General features: G+C 51.3%; 2 protein-coding genes across 7 annotated transcripts in view; one reads left to right on the top strand and one right to left on the bottom strand.

The window, feature by feature from the left end:
- Positions 1 to 5,566, top strand: part of SLC8A1 (solute carrier family 8 member A1) — a 38,611-nt gene extending 33,045 nt beyond the window's left edge. For 2 of the 6 annotated variants that reach the window (XM_088521305.1, XM_088521306.1), the window contains 7 exons: positions 83 to 100; positions 240 to 254; positions 355 to 423; positions 657 to 787; positions 879 to 978; positions 3,860 to 4,135; positions 5,051 to 5,566. In XM_088521305.1, coding sequence (XP_088377431.1) covers positions 83 to 100; positions 240 to 254; positions 355 to 423; positions 657 to 787; positions 879 to 978; positions 3,860 to 4,135; positions 5,051 to 5,427 — 986 coding nt within the window. In that variant the 3' untranslated portion in view covers positions 5,428 to 5,566. The remainder of the gene's footprint in view (positions 1 to 82; positions 101 to 239; positions 255 to 354; positions 424 to 656; positions 788 to 878; positions 979 to 3,859; positions 4,136 to 5,050) is intronic. The other 4 variants (XM_088521301.1, XM_088521302.1, XM_088521304.1 and 1 more) reach the window with 4 other exon arrangements.
- Positions 5,567 to 10,508: 4,942 nt separating this feature from the next.
- LOC104576961 (beta-soluble NSF attachment protein) lies at positions 10,509 to 22,952 on the bottom strand. Its single transcript, XM_088521293.1, has 11 exons — positions 22,818 to 22,952; positions 17,370 to 17,449; positions 16,778 to 16,894; positions 15,843 to 15,889; positions 15,621 to 15,698; positions 14,400 to 14,455; positions 13,829 to 13,913; positions 12,999 to 13,103; positions 11,993 to 12,061; positions 11,686 to 11,736; positions 10,509 to 10,784 (listed from the first exon to the last, which is right to left on the bottom strand). Exons 1-11 carry the CDS (start codon positions 22,913 to 22,915, stop codon positions 10,680 to 10,682), a joined length of 891 nt encoding a protein of 296 aa, XP_088377419.1. The 5' UTR covers positions 22,916 to 22,952; the 3' UTR covers positions 10,509 to 10,679.
- Between the last annotated feature and the right edge of the window lie 1,128 nt (positions 22,953 to 24,080).

Genomic DNA, 24,080 nt, shown 5'->3' with positions numbered 1-24,080 from the left:
CGCCGACGCTGAATAACCCTGTCTCTCCTTCTCTCCTTCCTGCTGCTTCTCTTTGGGGTGTTTTTGGGGGGGCTCGCTCAAGGCGGCTTCACCATCACAGGTACGGATTTCCGCGCTTTCCCCCTCGTTCCTTGCCCCCGTCCCCGCTGTCCCCCGTCCCGTGGTGCTCGCGGCCCCGCGCTCACGCCGCTCTCTCTCCTCTCGCTCTCCTCCTCGCCCGGCGCCCGCGGTGCCCGCAGGGAAGCTCCGGCACGGTAAGGCGACGGCGGCGGCGGTGACGGGGCCCTGAGCGGGAGGGCGCCTCGGCGTCCCCCGGCCCGGCCGGCCCCGCTCACCCGCCGCTCGCTTTGCCAGGCCGGCCCGTCCTCAGGAAGGTCCAGCCTAGGGAGCGGCCTCTTCCTCGCGCCGTGGTCGCCCTCCGAGGTACCGCGGCGCCGCCGAACCCCACTAACGCGGGGGCGAGGGCGGCGGGGAGGCGGCCGCCCGTTTGCCTCCCCTTCCCCGATTAACCCCGGGCACATCCAGCCCTTGCCGGGTCCCCTCCGGCCTCGGCAGCGCCGCCGAGGGGAGCGGGCGCCCCGTCTCGCCCGCCGTCCCGCGGCAGCCCCGGAGAGCGGCCCCGGCCCCGGCTCACGAGCGGGTTCTTTGCCTTGCAGAGGAGAATGAGGAGAAGCAGCCGCTGACCAGCAAGGAGGAGGAGGAGCGGCGCATTGCCGAGATGGGGCGCCCGGTCCTGGGCGAGCACGCCAAGCTCGAGGTCATCATTGAGGAGTCCTACGAGTTCAAGGTACCAGCGGCACCGCGCGTGCTCTTCAGCTGAGTTAAGCTTTCCCCCTAAATGTAATCTAATGCTGTCATCTCCATGCTCCCACCCGCAGAACACGGTGGACAAGCTCATTAAAAAGACGAACCTGGCGCTGGTGGTGGGCACCAACAGCTGGAGGGAGCAGTTCATCGAGGCTATTACTGTCAGCGCTGGTAAGTGCGGGCTGCTGCTCCGGGTGGCCTGTGCTAAAGCTCTCACACCTCTCAGTTTGGCTGGGTCCGTTGTAGCAGAGTGGCACAAGGCAAGAGAGGCTGTGGAGTTAGCTGCAGTGTCTGCAGATATAAAAAAGCTCAGCAAGTCTTGCAATAGCATCACTGGCTGATGCACAGGTAGCCTCCTGCATCAAGGGCTTCGCTAGCACCTGGCAGAGGAGCATCCTGGTGGCTATCAAATGGCAGGGGGGAGAAGTCATTCCAGCGAGAGAAATTGGGGGGCCAGTTGTTTAAAGCCACTAACATTGTGCTGGATCTCCAGGAGAGCAATCAGATACATCTTGAGAGGCCAAATGCCTCTGAGCCCAGCAGGACAGGAATGGGCACCCACCACCGGGCTGCTCGGGAAGGATCTCCTGCATTTGGCTGCCCCACTTAGCTTCCCAGGGAAAATCCTGCCTGCTTAACTCCTAAAGCCCCAGGCTAAGGGCTGGGAACCGCTGTGACCGCGTTGTTTGCCTCTGCCCCATTTGGAGACGCCTCTTTGTGTCACCTTTCAAGCAGGAAGGCAGAGTGCAAATCCTTTTATTTTTTCCCCAAATCTTCACTACAGATGACTGCAACCCCAGAGGTTGCGATTCAGGGGCTCAATAGCAGCTTGTGCTCTTTGTGATCATGTCTACGTCTCTCTTGAAGAAGTGCCTTTCCCTCAGAAATACCTTGCTGAACTGAGCCAATGCCAAGATGATCAGCATGTCCAGTCTGGGTTTAGCAGTAGGCCCAGCAGGACCTCCTGTGGGAAGCTGAAAAGAGAAAGTCTCCTGCAAATGTGATTTTAGAAGCAGGAGACATTATAATTCACTGGTTGGAAGACACAGTCCCTGCAGCCCAGCCTGGGCTGCATGTGTACACACACCAGGGCAAAATCAACCAGCTTAGTTTAAATCACTGAGAAGGATGATTCGAGCTCATCTGGTTAATTTTGTGTTGACATCCAAGAGGGAACATTCATACTTCCTACTCCAACCTCTGCAGTGCAAGGACAACCCTCTGACCGGCACAAATTAAAAGTGATGGCCATCCCATCTTCCCTGTGCCTCCGAGAGCAAGGACAGGACATCTTGGAGCAGCCATCTCCTCCAATCGTGGTCTCTCCCTTCATAGCATTGTTATTCTCAAAGCCTCCAGCCAAAAAGCTTCCCATTATTTTGGATATGGCATGGATATATTATGTGAGACAGTCCTTGCTGCAGGTTTTGTAGCTAATAAGACTAAAATAATCTATGCCAGAATCAATTACTTAATTGCACTCCATATTATGGCAAAGATAGTCACTGGTCCTTGCGTCTCACCTCTGTGACACGTGTGGGGACCACAGTTATGTGGAAGGCCTCGTCACTGCTGTGCCTTGAGCGTGCAGCCATCATTAGTGCTAGAAGAGGGATTAATGGAGATGCAGTGTTGGTGGGCACGAGCAAACTCTTGTAAATGGCCATGAAGAGCTTGCCTTGGAGCTCCACACCTAAGTTTTTGCCAGGATTTATCTCTTCTGCTCTTGTGCTAGCTGAGTTACCACATCTCAAAGGCCTTTCCCAAGCAGCGAGCAACCAGGGGCCGTGCTAGCCAAGGGCATGAGCAGGTAGGAGAAGGGCTTGAACACATGGGCAGTGCTGGACCATGTGGGGCCTTACCAGGGCCTGCTGCACTGAGGTTGGCTGCTGCCCCTGGTTTGTGTTCAACAGCCCCCAAGCTGGTTCCTGCAGCAGGTTTATGCCAGACCCTCTGGGTCAGCATCCACCTTCCCGCTGCCTTTCCAGACAGCTTGGCAGGAGCTGGCAGCTCCTTGGAGGAGAGCACCGTTATTCCTGCTTAACTGAGTGTTCGGCAGATCTGCAGGAATATTATGAGAGTGGCCCTCCTGTTCATTTTTTTAATCTATTTTATCATTTCTATAAAGATTTAAATCCAGGACAGCCCTGCAGCTGTTTGGGAGAGATTTAAAATCCCTGCTGAAAAATTACAGTGTCAGCACAGGGTGCCCTGCAAGGACCAGCCTTTGTGCAGTGGGCAAAAAAAAAGACCAGTGGTGGTTTCCTGGACCAAAAAATATGTTGCTTATCTCCACCATGATACCCAAGAATGGGATACTTATATCTGCCAAAGTATTAGCACCATGCTTCTGATCAGCTACTTCTGCCACAGGGAGCATGATGCTTGAAGGCTGAGCAAGACGCGACTTTCCATCCTTGTGTTGTAGAGACACCAGGTTCATCTCCGCCTCTTGCTTACCTGTTGCTCTTGATCTGCAAAGGTGCTTCAAAGGCAAAGCTGCATCCCAGTAGGGCACTGAAGAGGACTCCCCCAGGTTCTGTTTGACTTTATTTAGTGAGATCTTGAAAATCTCTGAAGTTGGAGATGTTCATTGCCCCAACTATGTGTCCCACTATTCTGGAAAAGAAGTTTCTGCTGCTCTCCAGCTGTTACCTCCCAAGCTATAGCTGGAGAAGGTTGCCCCTTGTTGTATGGCTTGTCAATGGGTTTGGCTTGTATCTCCCCTCCGTGATGCTGTGGGCGAGGATGCCCCATGTTCCTGGAGGGATAAAACACATCAGAGACAAGGGCAAAGTGCTGCTTCCAAGGCTAGGGCTGTCCTTAAAACGGCTTGCAATGGTCTTTGAATGCCCGGTTCTTGCAGCTTAGAAACCCATTTCAATGTGTCCTGCGTTCCAGAAAAGGAGATATTTGGAAGTGATGGCTCCTAGGGCCATCTCTGATCCCAAGCAATGAAAGAGGGTGTCTGGGGGGGCTCTTGCCTGCACAGGAGCTTTGCCAAACTGCCAGGACAGGTGAGTCTAATCTGGCGCTGATGGTTTTTTTCCAGGTGAAGATGACGACGATGATGAATGTGGGGAGGAGAAGCTGCCCTCCTGCTTTGACTACGTGATGCACTTTCTGACCGTCTTCTGGAAGGTCCTTTTTGCCTTTGTGCCCCCAACAGACTACTGGAATGGCTGGGCCTGCTTCGTTGTCTCCATCCTCATGATCGGCCTCCTGACAGCCTTCATCGGCGACCTGGCCTCCCACTTCGGCTGCACCATCGGCTTGAAGGACTCCGTGACCGCGGTCGTGTTTGTCGCGCTAGGAACGTCAGTGCCAGGTAAGGCCAACGGGGAAGCTTCTTTCGAAGCATCTCTGTCCAGTCAGAACTCAAGTTTGGGATGGGAAAGCAGGGCATACCAAGGTGCTCAGCTGTTTTCTCCATGACCTAATGAGGAGAGATTTAAAACATTCGTGGAAGCTGTGTTGAGTCTCAGGTGGGACAGGAAGATGGAGCCAAGGGTATGAATTCAGTCCTCACGCATCTTTCTCTCACCAGTCCCAAACTTCCAATAATCAGCACTTGGGTGCTCTAAATGCTTGAAAATGGCCTGAAGATTTTGAGGCTAGAAAAAAAAAGCAGAACAATAAAAATAGAAGATAGATCTGGACAAAGGAAGAAAGGAAAGGGAATTTTTGGGACTTCTGGAGCTTTAAGGCATTAGTTCTGCAAGAGTGTTTCATAGTCTGGACAACCTAAAACTTCCCTCCTGTTCCTGCTGACAAAAGTTGACATTTAAGGAGACATTTCACAAAGGCAGGAGATTCTATTTATGGCTGCTTTTGACTTACCCTGTTTGAATAAGATATCTCCAGACCTTGTTATATTATCTGGGAATTGGCTGCACTCCCTAAAGGAGGTAGGCAGAGAGTGGACAAAATGAAGCATCTCATCTGCTTCATTTGTTGAGTTTCTGGAGTTGATTTTATGGAATAAAATACAAATATCTGGCCTAATACAGGGTCTAAAATACTGGTGGTGTGTGGTGGATGTATCCCAGCTCTGCTCCTGCGGTGCTAAAGCTGCTGGGGAGCCTGGGCTCGCAAGCACCCAACGGTGCAGATTTTCCCTTCCACAGAAGGGACGAAAACTGAGCTCTTCTTTACCAGTGTCTCAGGGCCTGGGCAAGATACTGTTAAGACAAAGAGGCAAAAAGAGAAATTCAAAGCCTATTTCTCTGCCTCCTGTCCGCAGACACCTTTGCCAGCAAAGTGGCGGCGACGCAGGACCAGTACGCGGACGCCTCCATCGGGAACGTCACCGGGAGCAACGCCGTGAACGTTTTCCTGGGCATCGGGGTGGCCTGGTCCATCGCGGCCATCTACCACGCGGCACACGGACAAGCCTTTCAAGTCTCGCCCGGCACCTTGGCCTTCTCCGTCACCCTCTTCACCATTTTTGCGTTTATCAGCGTGGGTGTGCTGCTCTACCGGCGGAGACCTGAGATCGGAGGTGAGCTGGGCGGGCCGCGGACTTCCAAGCTGCTCACGTCCTCCCTCTTCATCCTCCTTTGGCTCTTGTACATATTCTTCTCATCTCTGGAAGCCTACTGCCACATAAAGGGCTTCTAAAGGAACACTCAGAGATAGAAATTGTATATATATCTATATGTATCTATATAGAGCGATATATAGGTATAGATATAGATATAATGCTGTGTATAATGAACAGAGAAAGAATAAAGGAGATTTGCCATGTTCACACACCTGCTGATGGGGAGCAGCTTTGGAGCGTTCTTTGAACTAGAGACGGGAGCCCAAAGCTGGCAGCACCTCGGCCCGGGGCAGCGGCCCCGGGGCAGCCGGGCCCTCCGCAGCGCCAGGAGCAGCCGCGACGCCGCCGGACCCTCTGCTCGCTCCCGACGCCCGCCGCGGCCAGGACGGATGCGCCGCATCCCGGGGCGCCAAGCGGAGCGGCGGGAAGGCGAGGAGCGCGCGGGCACTGACTCCCGACCACGGCCCGCCCGCCTTCCCCGCCGGGCTCCGGGGCTAGAGGCCGGTGACCGGACTGGAGCCCGGGAGCTTTCCGAGGATAAAAACACAACTTCGCCGTCGTCCGAGTTTCTTTTTCCCCCCGTCCCCTCTTCCCTTCTGTCTGCTCATTCGTGCCCTTCCGGCGTGTGTACGGTTGGCATCTCCCCCCGTCCCCGCTCCCTCTGTGCTTCGGGGGCGCGCGGCCCCGCGCGCCCCTTTGGGCATGCTGTCGTGGTCCTCGTAGCCTTTCTGCATGACCGAAACGATCCCTCCCTGTATATAGCATCCGATAGCCGTAGTCCTCCCGCCCGCGTGGGCTGAGCATCGCAGGTACAAGCGCTTCCCTTCCACCCGGCTTTATTTATTTTCGGTTCCTTCGGGGCCCCTCCGGAGCCGGCCGGCCCTCCGGGAAGCGGAGGGGATGCCGCTCCGCGCGCGGCTCCGCAGGCAGCGCCAGCAGGGAGCAGAGCCACGCGTGCCCACCCGGCCAAAAACCCTCCTGCCCCCGTGCCCGCCGCCGGGAAGGGGGCAGGAATTTTTGTTAACTAGCTGCAAGATTTCCCCTAGGATTGTAAGGAATTTTTTTTTTTAATTATTATTATTTTTCCCCCCGCCTTGTCAAACCCTCAGCTCTGAAGGGGCCCTGGGGCTCTCCTGCAGCCCCTCTGCCCCGGCGAGCGCGGGCCGCGCCGGTGCCCGGCGACGTCTGCGCGCGGCGGCGGCTCCGTTCCCGTCTGCTCGCCCTCCTCGCGTTTCCTTTGTGTGTATTACCCACCCACTATAGGCAGCGAGCCCACTAGTTGTGACGATCCTTATCAATGGTACACGATGCACAGCCAAATAAAGTTTGTAATGACTCCCTGTGGACGCCGACGTGCTCCTGCATATTCGCTCCGGGACGACGCTGCGCCCGCATCTCCCCCTGGCTCCTGGGAAGCCACGGCCACCACCACGGCCACCACCACGGCCACCTCCGCTGGGTCTGCTCCCTGCCCGGACACCGTGGCAGGGACACGGGCCTTGTCACCGCCACGTGTTAGTGAGCGACCCAACCAGGCAGCCTTCAGCACCGCGGCGTCCAAGGGCCTTTGGCGACCTTGAACGTGCGTCCCTGCCTTCCAAAGCTCCCCGGAGGCTGCACAGGCCCGGGGAGATGCAGCAGAAGGCCTGAAGCTTCCCCGGGGACGCGGTCGCGGCCCACGGCGAGGCCTTCCATGCGGGCCTCGCTGGCCTGACCACAGTGTCACTTGCAGCAGGATCATGCCTTACCCCAGGGCCTGCAACTTGGAGGCCCCGGGAGAGAAACACCCAGCCTACAGGTCTGGCAGCTTTCTTAAGAGCATTGGGGAATCCCATGGGAATCCCACGGGATGGGGGAGAAAATTCTTGCGGATTTTTTGTCCTCATGCAACTCGGCCTTTGCTGGTACTGGCCCCATAACTTCCCTGGGGATTTCTCCTCCTCTTCAACGTAATACCCCTTCCAAGAGGCAGGATTGCTGGTAGAAGCTGACTTACCTCCTCAAATACCAAAGAAAATGATTTTAAAGTATCTAGTCGGACATATATTTGCCTACTTCAAGGACAAATCTTCATCTCCTGCAACAGAGTTGCTTCAATTTTCCTTCCCCATCAAATGCTTTATCACGAGGTCTTGAGGTACCACACTGAGGGACTATCGCCATAATCTCAGAGAAAAAGAAAGGAATTTAAACGGATTTATCTGTCATGGGCCTTTATTCTGGCCCCCTTTCCATGCACCAAGAGCCTAGTTTATAACTGCATCTGGCAGAGCCATTTTTTGTGCGAACCCAACTGCAAGCACCTTCATGAGGGCCTTGGGGAGGAGGGAGGTGGTTCAGCCCTCCCAAATCCAGGCACAGTGGTTGGAGGCATCGCCTTCCCTGCCCATCGTGCTTCACTTAAATGACCAGATGAATCATTACGTTACTGCACTGCATTTTCAGCAGGCCTTACCACCCACGACCTGTGGCTGTCTGGGGTTCGTCAGGGGGTTTGAAACCCAAAAACCAGCCCAGGGAGGTGCAAATACAGGAGATCTGTGCACGGGGCAAGCCCCAGAGCCACACCAAGATGCTATAAATATAACACACGAGCATCCCTCCCGTCCCTAGGCCTTTATCTGAGGTTTATTGCAGCGATTAAACACCCCCTCACTCAGGCACTCGCACGCAAGAGCGTGCGTTCCTCGCGTGCTCGGTTACGCGTGGGCATCCATCAAGCCCTGCTCTATTTAAAGGGGAGCAGAACCAGCATTAAGCTCAGGGCTGAGGTCTCGCCTTGGGCCATCTCGAGCTCGCAGGCAACATGGGCCCCAGGGAGTCCAAGTGCTCCCTCTCCAAGCAGGGTAGAAAAGGGCCAGCCACCCTTCCCCAGGCACCATCATCTTGGTGACCTGTGGCCGCTGTCCCCTGGGTGGCAGCTCCCGGCTCCCTCCTGCTCATGGCACTTGCAAGTTTGGCAGCGGCCAGGGCAGGAGAAAGCACCAGGAATCGGCTCCGGCAGCGCTCCCGGATCGGGGTGCCCGTGGCACTCACCTTAGGGGTTGGCAAAGCAAGAAAAACACCCCAACTTTGGCAGGGAGCTCTAGATGTATTTTTTGATCTTCTAGCTACAGGAAGTTATTCTTTTATTTAAAAAAAGAAACATCCCAGGGGTTATATTTGAAATATTTGTTCAAGCCCGCTACTCTGGAAGCTCCCTACAGCCAACATGAAGAGTCTGGTGCTACACAAAAATTCGGAATACCTGCAGGCTGGAAGGCTCCCGCTTTCGCTCGCGCCTCGCATCTAAAGAACAAGGACCACTGCTGACGGTCACAATTCGGTTTATTACTGTACAGGTTCAACACAGAACAGGCCGTGCTGCTGCCGGGGCCGCTCCGTTCCGTTGTGGCCGCAGCACGGAGCTTCGCGCCGGGGCAGGGGGACGTGGCGAAGCATCGGGGCCGCTGCAAGGGACCGTGGTGGCACCGGGTGACAGGCGGATACAGAAGCAACGTCCAGAGCCACCCCCGGCACAACACTGACAACCAGAGAGGTGAACGAATGGCCTAGGAGCACTCGCGTGCCGAGCTAGCGAAGGGCATCTCAGGTGGGGGAGCGCAAGCCAAATCTAACCTAAAGGGCTTCTTGCCACGCTGGTGAGGAAGATGCACGCGAAACACGGTGGCCTGAGCGGCAACTTGGCTGCAGGGGGAGCTTGGCCACAAACGGGAGCCATAAAACCCACCTGCGAAGCAAGGGACGAAGGTGCTTGCAGGAGCCAGCATCAACCAAGGCTTTGCTCCACTCGCCCGGCCAGTGCTGCAAAGGTGTCGGACCCAGAACAGGGACCGTGGAAAATAACTCAGCCCAGAAAAAAAGAAAAAAAAAAATATATATAATATATATTTATTTTTTTAGACTATACCAGAAAGCTTTTTTTTTTTGCAAGCAAGTGGTGGATATAGCACTACTTTAACACTATTAAAACACTTAGGACAAGTTGCCAAGTTAGCACTGAGCTGTGCTTCAGACACGTGTTTAGATCGGAAGCAAAGTGAAGACCAGCATGCCAGACAACACCTGCGGGTGCCTGCAGCATCCCTGTCTACCTGGGCAGGGACTGTCTGGGAATACAACAATATTCCTGCTTTGGCAATGGAAAAGGGCAGCGTTTTTGCCACAGCAATCAAGCCCTCCTTCATTTGCTGCACATTCCTAGTGAATCTAGGAAATGCTTCGGCTTGGAGCAATACTGAGTGCTGGCTCCCACTGCCAAGTTGCATAGGCTCCTAAATCCCTCTTAATACATGTACACGTGGAATAGGTAGCTGGATAGGTCGCTTCATCGTCCCTACTTAAACTAAGCACTGCACGAAAACGTCTGGGTTGCAGACGTTTTAAAACACATTTTTTCAGTGACCATGGGAGTTTTATAAATGCTTCCACCTTCTCAAGGCCAGCGCTGTGCAGTCTGTCCCCCTCGCCGCAACGAGGGAAGGTTCTTGGTTCACACCAAGTCTCGGTGGATAATTCTGCACAGTGCCATGGTGAGCAAGGAGAGCAAACAGAGCTGTGCTCGGGCCAGCAGCAGGACATCAGGGTCAACAAAAAGTTAGAAAAATATATTATTACGCGGGTCCAGTTGGTTTGGGGGAGGAGGGATACGGGCCAGCACAAAATGGGTGGAAAAATAGGTCCCAGAAAATATAGAAGAACCATACATTTTCTATTTAGATTGCAAATGCAAAATACAGAATTAACTAGGCGAACAGTCATGACCAGAGGTTGGACACCAATCTAAGCAGTCCTGTGCCCTCCAAATTGTAAATGTTTTCCAGCCTAGCTCATTCTGCAGTCTGTATTTCTATGTGCACACATGTATCTGTATAGGATGTACACACACACGTGCACAGGGTACGTCACGAAGCCTTTCACTAGCGCCATGTAAGAAGCTCTACCATTACAAAAAGGAAAAACAAGACCCAAGCTCATTGACAAAGGTCCATAAAAACAAGACTCAGCCACAACGCAGGAGCAGGGCAGCAGTTTTTTGCACTGTCACAACCTTAGGGGACAAAACAGCGAGGAAAAGCAGCTGGAAATGCACACCGGAAAAAAAAAAAAAGATAGGGAAAACCCTGCCAGAAGGGTGTCTTCAAGCTCACCAGCGTCACCTCCCCACGCTGCCACAGCAAAGAGCAGGACACGAAAGGAACACGGGAGGCGTTGGAGTCCTAAGCAACAAAACTAAGCGAGATACGTTGTCACCTATCCCGTGACAGTCCCTGGCCAGAAACACGAGAGCGGGTTATCGAGGCCGCACGCCGCAGGCATCACGAGCGCTTCACTTGAGGTCCCCGTCCCCTTCGCCTTGGATGGACTTCTTGATGCGGAGCAGCATGGTCGTGAGCCACTGATCCAAGCGCGATATCGAGTCAAACTCTTTGACCTGTCGCGGGGAGCGGGAGAAAAGGTGAAAGCAGCAAGAGTTACATATTGGAAAGCAAAATGAGAACACTGCACAAGCTGCACGTTGCAGTTTGTTTTGGCTTTCAACGCTAGGTATCTGCACACATATATATGTAATGCGCATATGCATAAATATATATAACTTGTATATATATATATATATATTTATATACACACACACAGAGCTTTAAATAGTCCCCAGGCTAGGGACTGCCTACGAGGAGAGGTTGAGGGAGCTGGGCCTGTTCAGCTGGAGAAGAGAAGGCTGAGAGGGGACCTGAGCAGTGTCTAGAAGTACCTCAAGGGAGGCAGTGAGGAGGATGGGGCCGGCCTCTTTTCACTGGTGGCCACCGACAGAACTAGAGGTAATGGCCACAAACTGAAGCACCAAAAGTTCCACAGGAACTTAAGGAAAAATTTCTTAACAGTGAGAGTGACAGAGCACTGGAACAGGCTGCCCAGAGAGGTTGTGGAGTCTCCTTCTCTGGAGATCTTCCAACCCGCTTGGACGCAGTCCTGTGCCACGTGCTCTAGGTGTCCCTGTGTATGCAGGGGGGTTGGACTAGATGACCTCTAGAGGTCCCTTCCAACCTTAAGCATTCTATGATTCTATGACTGGTGCAAGCCTTGGGAATGGCAGGAGGTAAATTTTCTGAGCAACCCAATGGAGCTGACCCTGCTCCCATGTTCTGTGACTCAGAGCCAAATGGCTTCGCTGCAAGGACCAGACACTGCTGGGGCCATGCAGCAATGCTGCAATGCTGCTCGTGCAGCAGGTGACCCAAGCAGTGGAAAAAGGGATTAAAAAGCACAAGATAATTTCAAGATTGTCCGGAACCAGCAGTCAAAAATGAACGTTCAGCAAGTGCCAGGCTACTTACTGCCTCGGTGTAGGCCTCGCAGTTCTGCTCCTCGTGGGCTTCCAGCAGTTTCTGGCACAACACACACACAGTGTCACAGGTTCTGCTTCAGTTAAACACCACACTGCTGCCCACTCCCATGGGCTGCCCCATGGCTCTTCCCTTCCCATTCCCACCTGCACGGGATGATTCCCGTGCACAGCAAGCCCGACGTCTTCCACACGGCTTGATCGTAAGACCAAACCTCCTCAAGGTGGAAAGATGCCGCGGAAAGGGCAGGATTCATTTTCAAACATGACAGCATTATTTTGGAAGTGGTTTTGCTTACTTTTAATAGCTTGCACTCTCTTGAATCTGTGAATGCTGGGAACATTTCTTCGTATTTCTCGAGTGCCAGCTGGAAAAGAGAGGACAACCCTTGAGTTCATGTTGCATGCCAATAGCTGCTTTTCACTTCAGTTCCAGTCCTGGAAGATTAGAGAGCTTGAGAAAATATTCCCAGGAAACCCAAGAGCACAAGGACACACAGGCACAAGCTTGGGGCCAACCGAGGTCAGCTCCAATTTGAATCCTTGAGTAGACAAGAGCAAAGCAGCAACAGCAGGTGAATCCTTGAGTAGACAAGAGCAAAGCAGCAACAGCAGGTAGGGACCAGGGACAGAAGCAGAAAGAAGGAGAACTCCCAGCTTCTGACACCAGGTTTCAAAGCTGGATTCTTAACAAGTGCCACAGATCTCCCGCCTTTGCGTCGCTGCTGCTTGCTCTTAAATCCACTTGCTTTGCTGAACGTGATGCTGCTTTAGCCATGATAGCCCTTAAATCCATGCCCAGGCACCCGCAGCCCTAGCAGCTCCCAGCCCTGCTCGCCCAAGGCAGCCTCCCAACTGCTCTCCTGGGAAAGCAGCACAGCTCGGAGCCCTCTCCCTCCCTGCACTTTTGGGGCAAAGTAGCATTTACGTGGAAGGAAAAGTTTCAACCCCTGCAACAGACATGCCTACCGACAGAACTAGAGGTCATGGCCAAAAACTGAAGCACCAAAAGGTCCACATGAATGCAAGGAATTTTTTTTTTCAACTATGAGGGTGCCAGAGCACTGGAACAGGCTGCCCAGAGAGGTTGTGGAGTCTCCTTCTCTGGAGATCTTCCAAACCCGCTTGGACGCAGTCCTGTGCCACGTGCTCTAGGTGACCCTGCGTGTGCAGGGGGTTGGACTAGATGATCTCTAGAGGTCCCTTCCAACCTTAAGCATTCCATGATTCTATGATTCTGTGCCTGCAGGAGCGTCGCTCTTGCAAAGGCAACGCGGATGCAGGAAGCTCGGGACAGCCACTAACCTTAGCGTTCAGCTCATCCACAATGAAGTGGCACAGGGCAGCTTTGAAGAAATACTCTTTCGCACTGTACTTGAGCAAAGGATTGTCCATGGTATTGGTTCCCACCTAGACACACCATTATTCAAGAAAATCACATTGTTAGGAACTTGATTTAAAAACACAGCAGCTAATTCATGTTACATGTGACACCGTGCAACTGGTGACCGATGAACGAAGACCATGAGAAAAACTGCCAGCGTCTTTAAAAGAAAACCTGTTGGGAAGCTAGATGGATTTTTGATTAAGCCAAAGTGAAGGAAAAAATCCCCAAGCAGCCCAAGGACCTGGTGTCAGGCACTGCACTGTTTCAGGACACCACATCCATAAAAATAGGGGTTCAGCATCTCTGCAGGGATGCAGAACGCGTGTTAAAGTATAACAACAGGGACACAGGAAAATTTTAAAAAGCTTAAGTTAAAGCAATTTTGAAAAGCAGAGAGTAAAATGCTACTTTTAAATACTTAGCCAACTCCAAAACAGGCAAGATTTGAAGATTCCAGGGCCTGGCACTGTTGAGGGACAACTACCTGCTTTTCATTTCCAATGAATTTTTGGCTTCAGATCAGACTTTTCCCCAATCTGCATTTCCCATCTGGTTTGCAGCATCATTTAAACAAACAAACTTTCCACCCTTGACGAGACCCCAAATTTACCCTACAGGTGAAGACTTAAGGGCTCAGGTGAAAGGAATGGACAAAACTCAGTCTCCCAGTGGAAAACTCATTTCACTCGTGGCCACTGAGATTGCCTTAACGCTTTAAGCCCCATTGTTGATGCCCTTCCACACTAACCTGCTCGTAGATCTCGATGGCCTTCTGGTACTGCTCCAGCTGAGCGGCGTAAGCAGCAACCTTCAGCAGACACTTGTTGGCTGAACTGCAATCAGTACAATCGATATAGACAGATAAGGCATTAATAATGCATTCATACGCACTATACACATAAGGTACTAGAGTAATAAATTAATACAAATAAAGTAAGTAGTAGCATCCCGGCTACTGGTGGGGAAAAAGGAACAAAAAACCCTGTGCCACAGTATCTTCGAGCTATATTACACAGAGAATATAAAAGCTGCCTATGAGGGCAACTTGTTTTTTAATCATCAACACTAAAATCACATAGAAATGCACAAGGACTTTCAGCTGGACATGAATTTTTCAACCCCATGCTTTTTGTGCAGCCAGGATGGACTTCCAAAGCAAGCTAAGCTTGTCACAAGGAAAGAGAGTCTTGGATGTGAATCTCAAAGGTTTTAGTTAGAATCTCGACTTGCACAAGGACGTGGAGAGCCTAAGGTATCAAGGCTGCATTTCTAACTCTTGTCAAAAGCAATTCAAAGACCAAGTTGCAAAGAGAACTTGCCTGTTGGATTCTTCTCCCTTGTAGTAGTCTGCAGCCTGCTCGTAGTGTGCGATTGCCTGGAAGACACAAAACATGAACAGCGCTTCTGAAGGCAGGGTTTTGTGAGAGGAGCACATGGTGATGGTGATAAAACCCCCAAACACCTATGAGCAGTTAATAAAGGGTCGATATTACTACTGAGACAACTACTAAAAATGTTCGTAAGCACAATGTAACATCTTCTCTCCGTTTTGCCGCAATACGATTAACTTTTTAATAAAAGACCTGTCCTGACGTAACGCTTGATTTAAGCAGGGCAGCTAATGCTGGAATTGTTCATGTGGCCAAACAGGACCTGATAAAGAGCAACCTATGAGGCAAATGATTCTCCAGAAAGTAGTATCTAGAAATGACAACTTTGCATCCAACAAGGCTCAACAAGATTTGTTATCTAGTTGGCCTGCTGAGTATCTACTGTTACTCTGGTTAGAAATCAAGTTCCCTGTAACAGGCACTTGTTTGCAAGGACAAGAAGCTGCCACCAATTCCAGTTTCCTCATCCTGAGAGCCAACCCCAGTAACTGCAGGGCTGGCAGCACATGAACAGCTAAGTGCTGGGGACCAGACACTTGTGGACAGTAGCACTTTGTAGCTGTCTCCAAACCCAACCTTGGTGGTCCCCGTTGGGTCTCTGCCCCAAAAAACCTTGCAGAGCAACAAACCTAAACCACTCGGCCTTTGCAAAATCATGTTGGGATGTGCAACAGCAGCAGAGGTCAACCCTAGACCACTGCAGCCTCCTCCATGGAGCATCTTCTAGAACAGGTTTTCAAGGCTATGCCACAGGAAAGGAAAATATGCAGGAGCTTCATCACCACTGCAGATAACTGACTTGCAAAGAATCAGGATACCCTTTGTGATGGGGAGGGAGAAAAATCCCCACTTCAGCCCCAACCTATTAGCTCCATCACTCTGAACCATCATCCTGCAAGCATCGAACCTGCTGCCATTAACTTTAGTAGTTACTTGTCAAATAATTAAAGATGGACAACTGGAAAGATCCCTAATGGTCGACACTTGGAGATGGCTGTAAGAATAACTCTAACTTCAGTGACTTACACCCACAGGAGCCTAATATTGGATGAAAGACAAATTTTGTCAACTGGGCTGACCTAGGCCTTCCTCTGGCTGGGGAAGGAAAAGCAACACGACAGTAACAATGTGGTCATTAATTGTCTTTACCTTCTCAATATCCACCAGCTCAGCCTCATAAATCTCTGCGATGGTGATGTGATGCTTGGCAGCAATAGTGAATCGCCCCTAGAAAATATGAGAGAGAATGAATGAGATGGGGAGTTTCCTTCTCAAGTCGACACATATAACATCTATGAAGCTAAATCTCTTATAGTCACACGATTAACCACGTATCAGGCCACAAGCTACCCAGCCAGCAGGGCTTCTTACCATGTCAGTGTAGATATCAATAGCTGCATTTAAGCAGTTGATGGCCTCTGCAGCGTGAGCAGTCGGGAAAAACAACACAAGGTCAGGCAGCACATCAGAAACCCTGCATTTCTGAACAACCCCCGCGAAAGCCATTCAGCAGATCGTGGTAAAACTTCTGTTTGACAGGCTAAAAACCAGCTTCACAAATACCTACGTACGCCTGGGACGACGGGCACGTGTTTCGTACCTGTGCGTGGTGGCACTCAACTCCTCAGCAGTTTTGTGTTTGCAAATCTAATCACGATCCCCCTACCCAGGCCAGACTGAGGTATCTGCATCTCACATGCCTTATGGTGCAGGCAACGATTCAGAGATCAAAATGACTGTTGGAAATTGGGATGGGCAGAACACAGCCGAGCTGCACTCCCGTGGCCACTTAAATCCACATCTTGTTCCAAAGCAGTGAGTGCAGCTGGGATGCTGGAGCTATCACCCAGGGACTGCACTATTGCAATCACCTTCCAGATACAACCAGCAGCATGATTTGTAGTAGTGCTAGTACAGTATATTTTGTGGCAGAAGGAGCATAGCGTGTAGAGCAACTACAAAAAATCTCTCTCTAAACTGCAAGGATTCATCTACCTATCATCATGATTCATCTATCGGACCTGAAGCTCCATCCAAAGAAAAACTCCCTTAATTCACAGAATTTCCATCAGATTTATACACCCATGATAAGGTATTCCCTGCCCAGTCATACTCTGCAAGTAACATTGCATTTAAGTAAATATCTTGTCTGAAAAGAAGCAGCCAAGGCTATGCTTAAGGCTTAGCAGTAGTCTACACTGAAGATCTTGAACCACAGAAAGCAGCTGATTAAAGAAAACCTCAGCCTAGCAGCTACTCTGCAGCTGGGATCCGCATGAAATAACCCAGGATTTCATGTGCATTACCTTGGGGATCTGCTTTTTTGTAAGCGTTCCCGGCGTCCACGAAGCTGGTCGCTGAATCGTGTTTGCTCTGCAGCTGCATGTGAAGTTTGGCTGCCTGGCAAAACGCATTCCCTGCAGCTGGGAAAGAACCACAGGCAGGATTTACCTCTCCACACCATCGAGTAAGCAGAATTACAGTACGAGGACAAGACATTTCCACTAACTACCCAAGCAGATGCGTCTGTCTTGCAGAGGTAGCTGCACTTGCTCTGTAACTCGGTGCAAAAACCTGCTTCACAGCACATTTACCCTGATTTCACAGCATTAAGGCACCGGGGAAGATAACTGGCCTTGACTCAAGGTTTGGCTACTGGACGTGACACGGGAATCATCTGCATCTTGCAGCCCATGGAATTTCCCTTGCCTTATAACAGGGACTTTTGGAGAAGGAGATGCATGAGCAACAGCACACCTTAGAAGAGCATGCAGCAGCAGACACAACCCACACAAAAAGAAACCAAGGTCTGGATGCTAATTCCTTCTGCGGGACTTGTAATTCCTGAACTCAAAGGTAAACAACAAGGAGAGTCTCCAAGGCTGTGGTTGTACTTACCACTCCAGTTCTTGGCTATCTTGAACATGTTTGCAGCCCTGGTGTACATTTCACAAGCTTCCTCTAACCTGGTGTTTCCCCTGAAACAGAGCAGGAGAGCCAATTACACTGTGCTGCAATGAAATACGGTTATTAAAACACAGGGCAGAAGCTAAAGCAAGGTTTGGGAGCCTGCTAGCTCTGGTGACCTCGGTACTGCATCAAGAGACTGTCATTCACCATCATCCCAGTTGTGGGATGCTTTCTTCTCCCATTGCTTTCTTCTCCTTAAACAAGTATAATCCCAATACAAAGAGTGAGGCCCAGAAGATACAATATTATATCAGCATTTTATTATCCAGAGAAAGGAAACCAAATTTTAGGTAGCTCGCCTACACAGGCGTCTCAGGAGACCCTCATCTTGACAAGATCTTTTCTAAGCAAATCAACTTCTTATAAAACATACTGGCTCGTGCAGGCTTGCACTGTGTTTTCTTATGTTACATTCTGGAAAACCAACCAAGAAGACCACGCAGGGTCATCAGTTTGCAAAGCCATTGCTGGACCGCTGGCTGAGAGGAGCAGAAGAACCTGAGGCAACGGGTCCTGTGCCTTCAGCAACTGCCTCTGTGCCACCAGTGTGGCCACTGTCGCAGCGAACAGAGGAAGAGAAACTTCAGATATGACATTATCCAGTTTTGGTATTTTTAAAATACTCCACATGCCAATCGCCCAGTCTGGATTGCCATGGGGCTACCTAAATTGAGATATCTACCATCTACATACATAAAGAAGTGCCCCAAGGGTGGCCCGGGTAGAGCTGCATCCATCTAGCAACACACTTTGGGTTCAAACATCTATGAAAGCAAAGTGGAAGGCCCATATCCTAAAACAGGGAAGGATTTCCACTCCTCTAGAAAGTGGTATAGGAGAAGTGTGGGAAACAACCGGACTTCTAACTGCTCTGTGTGCTATAGAGGCAGGCTTAAAGTCAGAGAAATGAGGGAAGTAGAGAGAAGTTCAGTTCAGACACCTGATTAGGCCTCCCACGTCATGGTGCACACCACAAGGAGATGGAAACAGGCAAAAAAAAAAAAAAAAAAAAAGAATAATCAAGTCTTATCTAAAGAGAAAAGCAGCTTTTCTCTTTTATTATTGCAATTCGGGGTGCCCTTCTTGTTGATCCCCATGCCAGCGCCCCTCGATTTGTGTCATGAGGAACGAGCTTTGGCTGCAGGTTGGGACCCTCCTCAGACAAACCCACCCCACAAAGCCCTTGTCTGCATGTGGGAAGGGAAGATGTGGGCAGGGATGAAGCCCAGGGGAGACCTCTCTAGGGGCAAAGTGACCCATGGCTGCAGCTCCTCAGTAGCACTGGACACCAGGTGAAAAAGGATGCAGACAAGACCAAGGGACTTGCTACACTTTTTTCCATGTTTTCCCCTGGAAATGGCTGTCCTCATGTCTCCCAGTTCCCTAGTCCTGCCAGCAATCTGTGTGGGAGCTCTACATCATCCAGACTAGGAAAAAAAGAGAGGTAGGGAGCACCTATTTCCTTTGATCATACACAAGTCCAAGGGACCCACTCGGGACACATCCCAGGGCTCTGAAATTACGTGGCCAGTATCACAGCAGGACTGCTCTCCATCATTTTCTACCTTTTTGTTTCTATAACAAGCGACAGGTCCAGATGCAGATTTGCTCCTGCATCCCCTATGCTGATACGAAATATGGGTTAAAGAAGCTCTGGTATTTCGTTAGTACCAGCAGAATACTGCTTCCTTCTGGTCCTCCTCCTGTGTGTAGTGAGGAGCTGGGGAAGCAGTACAAACAAGACACAATCCGTCCAACTCAGAGACACGGGGAAGCTTAAGAAACCACTGGTTTGATGGCGTGAAAGCCAAGCTTCCAGATTTAACCTGGTTTAAGAGGGAATCGTGCATGTTGACCCAAGGCCTGCACTTCCAGAAATAAATGAGCAAAATCTTCAAGGGCGGCGAGTCCTCGGCGGTGTCGTCACACCATGAACGCTCACAGCAGAGACGGGTGCTCGGTTGGGCTAATAAATGCATTTTTAATGCGCAAAACTCTTCAGTTTCTTCTCTTCAGTGTTGGGAACAACACTCCAAGCCTGGTACACCACCTCCTTGGCAGCTTTCCCTACATCTACTTCTCCTTTGAGGCCAGGCCAAAACCAGCATTTGCCACGGTTGTCTAGAGGTTACAGGCGGGCCCTTTCCAGACAAAAGGATCTTGTTCTTCCTTTCTGCAGCACCAGAGAGCTGAAGTAGGAGGTTCACCACCAGTTTCTTCACGAAATGGCTTGTCCCAGCAACACCCGGTATCCACAACCTCCCTTGGGACGCGTGATTGCGTGCAAAACCTTAATGCAAGGAGAGTTTCACTCAGCGTGGTGCAAACCCTTCATGATGGGTGGTGTCAAGATAAGGAATATAACTGAGTTTGAGGGCAACATGAGAGACTCTACAAAACACCTGCAAGGTGCCAACAACTACGACACTGTTCAGAGAATATAAAATAAAAGCTAAAACACACTATACACCTCACCACCTGCATAAGAAACGTGCACATTTATCAAGTAAATTTACGCTATCAAACTGAACTTCGATGCAACACCTGGTTTTCAGGTCTGTCTGTATTTCCCAGTTGAGGAACACAAGGAGAACACCTCAGAATATTCTTATCGATGAATTGGAGTAATCCAATTCGGCTTCCTGAATTGCACGATCAATTATGAGAATATAATCTCTCTTAAGAGAGAATTTGATTTGTTGTTTTGGTCGTTGTTGTTATTAAATGCATATCTCCTCAGGCATATAGTCCTTGAAGTTCATTTCTGTCTTCTTTAACAAAAAAAAAAAAAAAGAAAGAGCCAGACTAGCTGGCCGATGAGCAGAAGATAAAATATTTGTTGCATTATTTTATTCTTCTTTTGGCCTTTCCTGGAAATGACCACATTTTCTTTCAACGCAGTTTCTCAAGACTGACTGTTTTTGTCCTTAAGAACCGCTTTTTGAGTGAACTAAAGCCCCACAAAGAGACAAAAGTAATGCCAAACCGCCCAAAATGAGACGATTTTCAACCTTTTAGGCCCCCCCAAAATGTTACTGCATTGTGGATGCAAGTGTCCCCCCAGACAACAGGCTACATCCAGATGGCCTTGGGGAGAACCCAAGATCTGCTTTTCTCCTCACATGAGATGGGAGCTTTATGGCCTGTAACTACTTTTCATTAAATAAGAATATCATTTAAGTGCTCTTTTCTTAAGACAGGTCCAAGTAGGTCTTTTCAGGCTGCTCTCCAGTAATAATTTATTCCTAATAGACGTGCCAGTTATGCAGAATAAAAACCAGGCAGCCCAAAAGCCTGATTTGTTTTAGAAACACACAGATTATAAAGCAAGTAAAGGAGCAATTTAATTTAGGTAGTAGTAACATTTTAACCTTTGGGTGGGGGTTATTTTCTTTCTCGATTTTCTGTCAGAATCCATTGGCTTTTGCAAATGATGTGCAACAGGGAACAAGTCACCCAAGAGTGGGCGTTTTTCTGCTGTCTAAATAAAAAGATTTTAGATGTTTAGATTTTAGAATTTTTTTTCATCTATTTTTAGCAAAAGAAAATTAGAAATTTGCCTCTGGAAATCTGCTGCTTCACTCCAAAGGTTTTAGGAAAACTGTCCATGAGGATTACGATCTCACCCATGCCCTGTACGATTAAGCTCAGTGAGGCCCAAAAGGAATTTATTTTTAAATACAGTGCTTTAAAATTCTGCTTCCCAGGTTGTGGGCATTACATTTTGTCAGGCTGCTACCTGCACAAGCCACACACATCCAGTTACGCCTGCCCCCTCTTTCTCTTAACATGGTATTTTCTTAAAAGAATAAATAAAGCCAATCCTGCTTTTAAAACCAAGTCCCCAAACCATGATTTTAGGCACTTGTTTCTATGGAAAAGTCAAGTCTCCAAGCATTTTTGCAAATCAAAGCTGCTCAAGCCTGGGCCACAGCAACTGAGGTTGGTTTCTCCCCTTGCCTGCAGCATCGGTGAGTTACTCAGGGAGCAGATCCAAAGCAGAAATGCAGAACCCTAAAAGAGGAAAGCAAAAGCCCCCACGGAGCAAGAAACTGCTTTTTGGGGGGCTATTTCTCAGAGCTGCCCCTAAAGCCAATGACTCCTTTAAGAGCAGCAAGCTCTCTGCCATGGCATGGATTTTGCAGGTCTCACCAGCTCAACCCTGCTCCGATACATCCTGCAATTGCATCTTTGCATCCTGTCACTTGTCACACTGCAGCCCGTGACAAAACGCACGCTGCAGTAACACCCGTGTTCCCCAAAACATGCCAAGCCCCCTATGGATGCTGCTAGCAGCCCTGCCAGGCCGAGGACGCGGGTCCCGTCCTCGCCACCCCGTGGAGACCAGGAATTATTCAGCAAAAAAGCCACGGCCAACGCTGCAAACAGACAGGCAAGAAGGAGTCACGGAAACGAGGAGAAAACCCAGCGGGTTGGCACATCGCAAGGCGAGCGATGCTCCCTGTCCCCAGAAAATGGCACTTTCGTGTTTCCAGGCCCCAAACCGTGCTCTGAAGCAAAGCTTTGGCACCGGGCGCTGCAAGGACAAGGCCTCGGCGTGAGGAAGCTGCGACACGGCCTCCTGCCAGCAGCACGGGAGCAGAGCGGTGCTGCTGGCTGGAAATCCCCCTTGGAACCAAGGAAGCTGCTCCAAAAATCCCCTGGAGCGGCTGGAGCAGGGGCTGCCGCCGCCACCCTCCGCATCGCTTGGTTGAACGGCCCTTCCAGCCCACGCAATCCAGGAATTGCTTCCAGCAAAACCCAGCCCTGGATGCCCGCGCACCTGTAACACCGGCACGGGGAACCCCGCGCTCCAACGGGATGCGGAAACCAGGGGCAGATCCCGTTTGGGGAGCGCGGGGGGGAAAAATCCCATTGGGAGGAGATGGAGAGGAGATGGATGGGAGGAGATGGAGACCCCCCATCGACACAGCCACGAGCCTGACAAATTCACCCAAAAACACGGGTCAAACGCAGCGTTTCAATTAACACAGGGCTTTGAACGAACCAGCCAAGCAAATAAAGGAGGGCACGGGGTGGGGAGCGAGGAAGGAGTCCCAAAAGCTGGAGAGGAAGAAGAAACCCCCTCGCCCTTGCCCATCACCACCCCAAATCCCAATAATTATATTAATAAAGATAATAATAAGTACAATAATAACCCCGGGGCTGCCCGCCCAGGCCCGGCCCCGCCTGGTGTCCCCATCCCCGGCATCCCGCGCTCCCCCGGGCACATCCCGCATTCCCGGGCACATCCCGCATTCCCGCATTCCCGCATTCCCGCCGCTCCGAGCCCCGCCATCCCGCCCCGCCGCCCCCGCTGCGGCACCGGGCGCCCCCCCGGTCCCTCCCCGCCGCCTTTTGGGGCTCCCCGCTCACCCGAAGAGCCCCCGCAGGAAGGAGTGCGAGCCCTTGACGCGCTTCTCGGCCTCGGCCATGAGCTGCACGGCCTCGCGCTCCTTGCCCGAGCTGTCCATGGCGCCGGGGCGCACGGCCGGGCCCGCTCCGCCGCCTCCCGCTTCCTCCCCGGCCTCCTCCTCTTCCTCCTCCTCTTCCTCCTCCTCCTCCTCCGCGGCGCGACGCCGGCGGGCGGGGCGCGCATTGGTGCGTGCCGCATGCTGCGGGCTGCATTGGTGCATGCTGCATTGGTGCATGCTGCATTGCTGCGGGCTGCATCGGTGCATGCTGCATTGCTGCGGGCTGCAGGGCGCGCGGGGCCGCTTGCATCGGGGGCGGCTGCAGGGTGCCGCTTGCGAGCTGCGTGGTGCACGCTGCGGTTTGCAGGCTGCATTGGTGCCTGGTGTGTGTCGCACAGTGCAGGTTGCATTTTTTTGCGTGTTGGAGACTGCAGTGGTGCGTACTGCAAGTTGCAGGGTGCATGCTGCACATTGCGCAGTACAGGTTGCATACTGCATCAGTGCATGCTGCACAGTGCAGACTGCAGGGTGCATGGGTGCATGCTGGACGTTGCACAGTACAGGTTGCATACTGCATCAGTGCATGCTGCACGGTGCACACTGCAGTTTGCAGGGTGCATTTGGTGCATGCTGCACGTTGCACGGTACAGGCTGCATACTGCGTCAGTGCATGCTGCATGGTGCACGCTGCAGGATGCATTGGTGCATGCTGCACGTTGCACAGTACAGGTTGCATACTGCATCATTGCATGCTGCAGGGTGCACACTGCAGGGTGCATTGGTGCATGCTGCACGTTGCGTGGTACAGGTTGCATACTGCATCAGTGCATGCTGCACGGTGCACACTGCAGTTTGCAGGGTGCATTTGGTGCATGCTGCACGTTGCACGGTACAGGCTGCATACTGCGTCAGTGCATGCTGCATGGTGCACGCTGCAGGATGCATTGGTGCATGCTGCACGTTGCACAGTACAGGTTGCGTGCTGCATCAGTGCATGCTGCACAGTGCACACTGCAGGGTGCATTGGCGCATGCTGCACGTTGCGCGGTACAGGCTGCATAGTGCATCGGTGCGTGCTGCACGGTGCATGCTGCAGTTTGCAGGGTGCATTGGTGCATGCTGCATGGCCCACCGTGCACGTTACACTGGTGCAGGCTGCACCGTGCAGGTTGCATTGGCGAGGAGGACAGCGTTGCAGGGGGTTCTCTTCAGTTTTCCTCTAGCA

The sequence above is a fragment of the Tinamus guttatus genome, unplaced genomic scaffold, assembly GCF_059628265.1.
Source record: "Tinamus guttatus ecotype Peru unplaced genomic scaffold, ASM5962826v1 Tinamus_guttatus_pri_ptg000116l, whole genome shotgun sequence".
NCBI classification, from domain to species: Eukaryota; Metazoa; Chordata; class Aves; order Tinamiformes; family Tinamidae; genus Tinamus; species Tinamus guttatus.
This window is presented reverse-complemented; position numbering and strand designations above follow the sequence as displayed.

Coding starts and splice junctions, on each gene's coding strand:
- LOC104576961 (XM_088521293.1), bottom strand. CDS start 22,915: ATGGACAGCTCGGGCAAGGAGCGCGAGGCCGTGCAGCTCATGGCCGAG. Junction 17,450..22,817: donor TTCCTGCGGGGGCTCTTCGG/GTGAGCGGGGAG, acceptor GCTCTGTTTCAG/GGGAAACACCAGGTTAGAGG. Junction 15,699..15,842: donor TTGATATCTACACTGACATG/GTAAGAAGCCCT, acceptor CATATTTTCTAG/GGGCGATTCACTATTGCTGC.